The 9162-nt window shown below is 41.1% G+C and overlaps 1 protein-coding gene across 1 annotated transcript; it reads right to left on the reverse strand.

Moving 5' to 3' along the window:
• Positions 1–2118: 2118 nt before the first annotated feature.
• On the reverse strand, positions 2119–8960 carry LOC113470498 (keratin-associated protein 5-4-like). Its single transcript, XM_026828985.1, has 3 exons — positions 8860–8960; positions 8595–8776; positions 2119–2301 (listed from the first exon to the last, which is right to left on the reverse strand). Exons 1-3 carry the CDS (start codon positions 8952–8954, stop codon positions 2216–2218), a joined length of 363 nt encoding a protein of 120 aa, XP_026684786.1. The 5' UTR covers positions 8955–8960; the 3' UTR covers positions 2119–2215.
• Positions 8961–9162: the final 202 nt, after the last annotated feature.

The raw sequence follows: 9162 nt of genomic DNA on the forward strand, positions 1-9162 counted from the left end.
ACTGACAGGTGGCCCTGATCAGGTAGACCTGACAGGCGGACCTGATCAGGTGTACCTGCCAGGTCTACCTGATAGTCAGTGGTTGGCCTTACGAATTCAAACCGTATAGCACTGAGAACAAAAAGCTGTATGCGATAGCTCTCCGCTTCACTCTGTTTTGGCCTTTTTGTCTGAGAAAAGTAAGGAAGATGGATTTTTAAAAGATGTTTGATAGAGGGAACTTATCAAGGTCTTATCGTCCCGAAATCGAAAAAGGAAGACAGGATAGGAGAAAGCCAGCCGTTCCGAGGACGAACATTATCCGTTCAGGATAAAATCCGCCTCGGGTGGTAACCCGCGGCCTAGCGCTTACAAGGCAGACGCGCTACCAACCAAGCTAACTATTCTGGCGACTGAGGTCAAAAAGCTGTATTCTCTCCACTCCAGTGTGTTTTGAGCCTAATAGAAAGATTGCCTATTCAAAGGTCGTACGAAAACCTGCCATCCGGCACTGCCCGATATTTTCAGTCTCATCTCTGCTCAGACGTATTCAGTGCGGAGGAGCCTTGTATTAAAAGTATAAGAGAAAATTAATAAGAACAACTCTTTTTTAGAAATAAATAGGTAGCTAGTTAAAAAAAATCTTCGCCATCTTCTGTCCTGGGTAAACTACTTTGAAATGGGCGGAAGAATCTTCTGGAGAAGCAGCGCTGATGGTCACCCATCCTGATATAAACTAAGCGCAACGGTACTTAACTTCTGTGATCCACTGAGAACTTGTGTATTCAATTCGCTATCGTCCCTGGCTCGAGTTAAATAATTGGAATAGGCGAAATCATCTTTTGTATAATGGATTATGCACGACATCTTTATGAATACGATCCATCTCCATATGTCCATATAAATACGAAATATAAATTCGGATGCACAATCACACATAGAGACTATTGAGTTTTATAAGTTTTAATTTTATCGCGCTACTTAGAAAAAACTTTTGTCGTCAGGGATCCACCTATCGTATGCGTGGCGTTCTTTACTGAACCTTTTTTTTTCTTCTAAAATTTGGGCATTTCGTTGGGTAGTTACGGTAAAAAAAAAAAAAAAAACAAATTTCCCTTTTATTTGTGAACCGTTACCAAATAAGCAAGTGAATAGTTAATCGTATGGGAGTTTTCACGCCGAATCGAATGGTGAAACTTTTAGAACTGTCCGACTTACAGTTGAGAAGTTGCGGGTTCGATACTCCCCTGTGTCAACAAATTTCCCTTCTATTACATTTTTTTTTTTACTTTCTATTTCTTTTCAAATACTTCCGTATTCTGCAAATGTAATAGAAAGTCGTGTGATGTTCACACCAGATTTTTGTAATTGAATTCTCAAATAAGGAGATTATATGCCTCGGCTGGGAAGATTCTATGCCTCAGATGGAGGTTTGATAGAGGGAACTGTAACTGCTCAAGCCAGCCGTTCCGAGAACTGGCATTAGACTGGGACTGAACTGAGGACGACTGTAAAATAGTGTAAATGTCTATTCTTCTCATTCCAGCCATCAAATTTATTTCAAATAGGTATGTAACTAAATTGATTGAAAGAACATACTTAGATCGAGCTGAGATGTTGAGTGTAGAATTGTAGATGATAGCTTGTTCATAATTTTGTAGGTTACACATTTCACAACTTCACAGCATTGCTAAATGGGACATGGGGTAGCTCAACAAAAATAGTTGTCCCATATACCCGTCAGATAGATGAAAAGATAGGCAGCAAAGATATAATCGTCCCGAAATCGAAGAGAGAAGAAATCCACCCCGGGCGGGAATCGAACCCGCGGCCTAGCACTTACAAGGCAGACGCTCTACCAACCAAGCTAACTAGGCTGGCTAAGGATTTAAAAGAGGCACTTGTTTGTGTTGTGATACCCACAAAACTTGTAGACGCTTTGAGCTTTACAAATGATTTGAAAATTTCTTCTCAAAATGTCCACGAAATTTTCTCCAAGGGAATCGAACCCAAGGTCTTCTCTTGCCTAAGAAACTGCGATGCCATTTCAATCTCAATGAAGAGTACCTATAAAGAGCAGTGACCCCTAGACCTATACTGACCTGACATAACCTAGAACTGAAATACAAGACAAGGAGGTAAAATTATTTTAAAACATCTGAACAATCAATTTATTTGTATGAAGAATATACACAGAATTTTTAACCCTCCTTATGTCTGCATCCCAACCGTTCACTTAGCCGATCTTGACTCTGTAGTATCTTCCACACCCTCCACAGCCACAACAGCCCCCGGCACATCCGCCCGCACAACATGCCCCACCACAGCAGCCTCCACAGTCCGCCCCGCAGCCGCACGGCCCGCACGGGCCCCAACCCACCCCCTGAGATGGTTCGGAAAGAATTCCACCAGATTTCAAGTGAAAGACAAACATCGCCTCGCTCTGAAACGCAAACTCTGAATTAATGAGAGGATTAATGGATTGACAAACAATGCAACAAGATGTCACATGAGTGATGCTCGCAGACTCCGTAACAAGTAGTATACATACAGAGCTGATACTAAATCATGAATACTTAATTTGTGCTGATGCCTCTACACTCTAAAGTAAATATTACATAGGTATACCTACGTAGGTACTTAGAAGATTGGAACAAAGTTGCACAGGATTTTTTTTAGCTAAATCCCCTTTAGGGGTGAGCTATTAATTTCTAACGAAAGTCACAACTAATGAAAACTCATTTTAATATATGTATATATATCAAAATGAGTTTTCATAGCGAATAGCTTCCTAGTGACCCAAAAGACCCAAAAAATACAACCCAGACCCAAAGTTGAGACTTTCGATAGAAATGAATAGCTCACCCCAAAAGGGGATTTAGCAAAAAAAAAAAAAAAATTGATGTGAATTTGTAGACGCCGGCCTAATTTTTCCCAATCAATTTTTCAGACAAAGACTCTCGGACGTTGTACAACTACTGAAAAATTCCAGCAACTCACAAGTAGAACAAATGATACGGATCATCAATAAATGGGCTAACCGAATCAACATATTGGTACTCACTAGGCGAGGCGTTCTCTACCACCCAACCCTTGGAGTCTTTTATTTTTACTTTCTATTACTACAGTATAGCGGAGCTACATATACTAGTAATGAAAGTATTGCAATCGGTCCAAATTTTCAAAATCGGGAAATGGTTGGAAATATCCGTTTTGGGATCCCCTGATTCTTTGTCGTCTTCTGTCCTGGGTAAACTACTCTGAAATGGGCGGAAGAATCTTCTGGAGAAGCAGCCCTGATGGTCACCCATCCTGATATTAAACTAAGCGCAACGGTACTTAACTTCTGTGATCCACTGAGAACTTGTGTATTCAATTCGCTATCGTCCCTGGCTCGAGTTAAATAGGTAATTGGAATAGGCGAAATCATCTTTTGTATAATGGATTATGCACGACATCTTTATGAATACGATCCATCGTCCATATGTCCATATAGATACGAAATATAAATTCGGATGCACCATCACACATAGAGACTATTGAGTTTTATAAGTTTAATTTTATCGCGCTACTTAGAAAGAACTTTTGTCGTCAGGGATCCACCTATCGTATGCGTGGCGTTCTTTACTGAACCTCTTTTTTTTTGTCTTCTAAAATTTGGGCATTTCTTTGGGTAGTTACGGTAAAAAAAAAAAAAAATAAAAATAAAAATAAATATAAAAAACAAAACAAAACAAACAAAACAAAGTTTATATAAAAGGTTTTCCAAATTAGACTTTCGAGTTTCGACAGAATGATGTTATAACCTGTGTAAGTGTGTACGTGATATTTGTGCAAATTTTAGGTTTAACGAGTGAAATTTTGCGACTGTTGGAAGGCCAAGATGAGACACATTGTAGCATTGTACCGGACTTTAGACTCAAATTTAGTTTAGAATTCTCCTCCTCCTTCTTCTTCTCCTCCTCCTCCTTTTTCTTCTCCTACTTCTTCTTCTCCTCTGCTTCCTCTTCATCCTCCTCCTCCTCCTTCTTCTCCTTCTGCTTCTCCTTCTTTACATCTTTTTCCTCCACCTCCTATTAATCTTGATTCTTCCTCCTTCTTCTTGCTCTCCTGCTCCTCCTTCATTTCTTTCTTCTCCTCCTTCCTCTCTCCACCTCCTCTATCTTCTTTAACTTCATCAAGGCAGATCGTCTCATCAACTCCTGGCATTCCACCATAGCAGCCCTGAGATGGTTCGGAAAGAATTCCACCAGATTTCAAGTGAAAGAGAACTCATGGAGAGTCAGAAAGATGTACATAGTTCAAAGTTTTCCCATAATATTGTAGGAAATCTTGTTCTACCATGCAGTGTGATCCACACTACTATCACGTCACGTGAGCGCAAGGCAGAGCTCCTTCAAGCTAACTAGGCTGGCAAATCTGAGACAAAATCAAAAAACACAGAGAAACATGATTGTTTCGGATGCTTACAGTTAATCCTTTTTGAGAAACGACTGATTTTTTTTTTTTTTATTCCATATTGTTACTTTCTTATTCATTTTAGAAGCATGAGTTTCAGAATGAAATTTCTTTCATTCTGAAACTCATGCCATTTACACAGCAGAGGTTTCATTCAGTTTCGCCTGAAACGTTGTAATAAGATAAAGAGTGGAGACCACTGGCACATCCACTAAAGTTTTTCATTAAGAACAGCAACATGTTGGAATCACACGAGGAACCTCTTGGGTTCTTCGTTATTGTTGGTGCATGTTGTTGTTGTTGTTGTTGTTGTTGTAGCGGCTTTAGCTATAGCCGAAAGGTGATGAGAGAATGGAGAAAATATCTCTTTTATCCGCCATACACCAGGGTGATGGTCTCTAGCCATGTTTAATTAGCTCGTCCTGAACCATAGTCACAACCATCGTGAGGACACAGCTTGTTCTTTAAAGCAGAGAGAACCCTGTGAAAAACTGCCATCTAGCTACCTAGGCTGGTTAGGGTTAGCAGTTCTCCTCCCTGTTTAGAGACCCTGTTTAGAGCTAGATGCTAGTATAGTGTCCCCTAGCCAGACAACAGTCCAAAGATAGACCACCTCGCTAAACCCTGTCCTAAAGAACCTAACACTCGTATTTATGAACAAGAATGATAGTTCTTAGATCAGTCTCAAGTCAAAATTGACCAATCAAATGCCTTGAGACTATGCTTAGCACGAACTTAAGAGCCAGCGTTTTGTTCATAAATATGGGTGTAAGAGGCCATTGACATTGAGAAGGTTCATTCTGAAGATCTGGAAAGCGACGCTCCGAGTATTCCCAATTCAGTTTAATATCTTGCTGAAGACTGACTCTATGTCTGGACAGCCAATAGCACCGTGAGTCCCATTGGGCACCGATTTGCCCTCTGTTCAGGCTTATCAAATGTGACGCGGTGTAGAACGTAAAACAAACAGAGATTTCATTTCACAACCGGTGGGGTGGCTCAGGACAGGATGTGTCACGCATGCATAGGAGTTGACGAACAGAGGGTGTCTTAAGATGTGCCCACACATAGTCGACCGGCCGTCGATCGACGAGGTGAATATGTCGAGGCAGTGGTGTACCTATCAGTCGACATCGATCGACGGCCGGTCGACTATGTTTGGGCACACCTTTAGGTACAGAATGGATATAGAAAGTACATTTGGGATAAAGAAAGTACATTTAAATGGGGTTTCATATTTTTCTAGAGACTAGTAGCTCAGTAAACGGTATATCGCGTTCAGAAAAAGTGCTTCTACGGGGCCTTCGAAGAAATTTGTTATCATTTTTGTGATTCTGACTTGGTGGGGGAAGTTTTACCACGAAGAGGTTTTTGGAGGATTATTTATTGCCCATCAAGCTGGGTGAATAGCGTTTTCTTACCAATACATGGATTAAGTCAAGAGCCGCCCAGATCCACATTGTAATAATCTATGAATTAATTATTCTGAATCTGATATTATAATTAAATATCAAAAAATATCGTAACGTCTCCCCAATCCTGATGTCCTGTCTTCAGATCGACACCGTAGGGGTCCCATTGCGAACTCTTATGATCAGGGCAAAAAAACAACAAACTGACAGTCTTCTTTCCTTTCATTTTCTTCTTTTTATTCTTCTTCTTATACTTTATTTATTTTTGTCCGTCTTATTCTTCTTCTTCTTTTTCTTCTTCAACTCCTGTTTGTTCTTCTTCATCTTCTCGTCTTATCCGTCTACTAATTATTGTTGTTGTTCTTTTCTCCATTCTCCATTTTTTTGGCTGATTTTGAAAGGTAGAAAAAAATTTGGCGATCTTACGATGACCATTTTGAAGAATATTTACAAAATAGGACAAACCGTTCGTGAGTTAACTATGCCGAATAAATCAAACTTACACACTATTTTTTTTTTTTTAGCAAGGTCTTTTTACTGAATTGTTAGTTGTATGTATTATTCTTTAACCCATCAAATATACGAGACCTTGTTTAGACTGCTGGGGTAAAGGGACTTTTCAGTCCTATTCGGGCAGGATAAACAAGATATATTCTATTCTATCAGAGCAGACAAGGGAAAATCATCGCGTTCAAACTTAGCGCCCACTTTGCTCCGTCATTATTAAGTCCTCGTCTTTTATTGTTCAGATTTCAGATACCCACGTTGTCGCGTCGCTATAATCCTAGCCAGGCTACCGGCAAATCTGAAACCGATAAAAAATCAATTTGATCTGAGTTTGCACTTTATCTGGTTTTCAAATCGGCCATAAACCCAACGATGTGGAGTGATATCAATCGGAATCTAAGTGAAGATACTCAATGGTGGATAATCGGTTTTGATGAACACATTACGAACATACCATTGCAAATGATTCGCGATTGGCGCTCAGCTGTTGTCAAACCAAGGATCAGGATACAGCTGAGTTGGTTCGATCATCGAAGTCAGCCTAGTTAACTTGTAGCGTAGCGGTCTGAGTCTGTGCCTTGTAAAGGCAAATAAGCGCTAAGTTGCGTGTTAGATTCTCGCTTGGCGCGAAATTAATCCTAAACTTTGAAGAGGTTTGATAGAGGGAACTGTAACTACTAAGGTCTTATCGTCCCGAAAGCGAGGAGAGAAGGAAGACAGGATACAAGAAAGCTAACCGTTCCGAGAGAGAACCGAAATTCCAGCAACTCACAAGTAGAACAAATCGCCGCTAGAAAGTCAAAGGGGCGTAAGTGATTTTATCAAATTTTTCGTAAGCACACTTAAGAGTCTATTTGTGCTGCAATTATTTCCGCAAATATCACATACGCCTAAACATAAAAGATTAATCTCTTCACAATGGTTTAGAAATCACATACGCCTGTTCGTGCTATCAATAGTATCTCTTAAACGTAGTATGTCTCTGTTAATCTCATTTTTATGTTTTTTGTCACTTACGCCCCTTTGACTTTCTAGCGGCGAAATGATACGGATCATCAATAAATGGGCTAACCGAATCAACATATTGGTACTCCCTAGGCGAGGCGTTCTCTACCACCCAACCTTTGGAGTCTTTTATTTTTGTAATTGAATTCTCAAATAAGGAGATTATATGCCTCGGCTGGGAAGATTCTATACTTCAGATGGAGGTTTGATAGAGGGAACTGTAACTGCTCAAGCCAGCCGTTCCAAGAACGGGCATTAGACTGGGACTGAACTGAGGACGACTGTAAAATAGTGTAAATGTCTATTCTTCTCATTCTAGCCATCAAATTTATTTCAAATAGGTATGTAACTAAATTGATTGAAAGAACATACTTAGATCGAGCTGAGATGTTGAGTGTAGAATTGTAGATGATAGCTTGTTCATAATTTTGTAGGTTACACATTTCACAACTTCACAGCATTGCTAAATGGGACATGGGGTAGCTCAACAAAAATAGTTGTCCCATATACCCGTCAGATAGATGAAAAGATAGGCAGCAAAGATATAATCGTCCCGAAATCGAAGAGAGAAGAAATCCACCCCGGGCGGGAATCGAACCCGCGGCCTAGCACTTACAAGGCAGACGCTCTACCAACCAAGCTAACTAGGCTGGCTAAGGATTTAAAAGAGGCACTTGTTTGTGTTGTGATACCCACAAAACTTGTAGACGCTTTGAGCTTTACAAATGATTTGAAAATTTCTTCTCAAAATGTCCACGAAATTTTCTCCAAGGGAATCGAACCCAAGGTCTTCTCTTGCCTAAGAAACTGCGATGCCATTTCAATCTCAATGAAGAGTACCTATAAAGAGCATTGACCCCCAGACCTATACCTACTGACCTGACATAACCTAGAACTGAAATACAAGACAAGGAGGTAAAATTATTTTAAAACATCTGAACAATCAATTTATTTGTATGAAGAATATACACAGAATTTTTAACCCTCCTTGTGACCCCTAGACCTATACTGACCTGACATAACCTAGAACTGAAAGACAAGACAAGGAGGTAAAATTATTTTAAAACATCTGAACAATCAATTTATTTGTATGAAGAATATACACAGAATTTTTAACCCTCCTTATGTCTGCATCCCAACCGTTCACTTAGCCGATCTTGACTCTGTAGTATCTTCCACACCCTCCACAGCCACAACAGCCCCCGGCACATCCGCCCGCACAACATGCCCCACCACAGCAGCCTCCACAGTCCGCCCCGCAGCCGCAGGGCCCGCACGGGCCACAACTTCCCAGGTTAGTCACGGGAACGAAACATTCCATACGGTTGGCCTTCACTAGCCCAGCTAGGATCATGCGGAATCCGTCCTTGGCCAGACCGGCGGGGTTGAAGCTGCTCAGCGCGTTCAGGACGAGGGTCTCGCTCAGGCTAAGATCATGCGGAATCCGTCCTTGGCCAGACCGGCGGGGTTGAAGCTGCTCAGCGCGTTGAGAACGAGGGTCTCGCTCACGAAATTGTTGGCGGGGCCGCTGAGCTGACGCACGGTCTCGATGACCTTCATCTGGATCATGGACTGTTCTTGATACATTGGCATAGCAATTGGCCAACCACTCACTATCAGGTAGAACTGACAGGTGGCCCTGATGAGGTAGACCTGACAAGTGGCCCTGATCAGGTGTACCTATCAGGTAGAACTGACAGGTGGCCCTGATCAGGTAGACCTGACAGGCGGACCTGATCAGGTGTACCTGTCAGGTCTACCTGATAGTGGTTGGCCTTACGAATTCAAACCGTATAGGACT

The sequence above is a fragment of the Diaphorina citri genome, unplaced genomic scaffold, assembly GCF_000475195.1.
Source record: "Diaphorina citri unplaced genomic scaffold, Diaci psyllid genome assembly version 1.1 scaffold1632, whole genome shotgun sequence".
Taxonomy (NCBI): Eukaryota; Metazoa; Arthropoda; class Insecta; order Hemiptera; family Psyllidae; genus Diaphorina; species Diaphorina citri.

Bases quoted from the DNA above. Each gene is read 5' to 3' on its own strand.
- LOC113470498 (XM_026828985.1), bottom strand. From the start codon at position 8,954: ATGCCAATGTATCAAGAACAGTCCATGATCCAGATGAAGGTCATCGAG. The intron at 8,777-8,859 runs CCTCGTTCTCAA...CCTGAGCGAGAC, and splicing joins AACAATTTCGTGAGCGAGAC to CCTCGTCCTGAACGCGCTGA. The intron at 2,302-8,594 runs GTGGGGCATGTT...GAGGCTGCTGTG, and splicing joins GGACTGTGGAGGCTGCTGTG to GTGGGGCATGTTGTGCGGGC.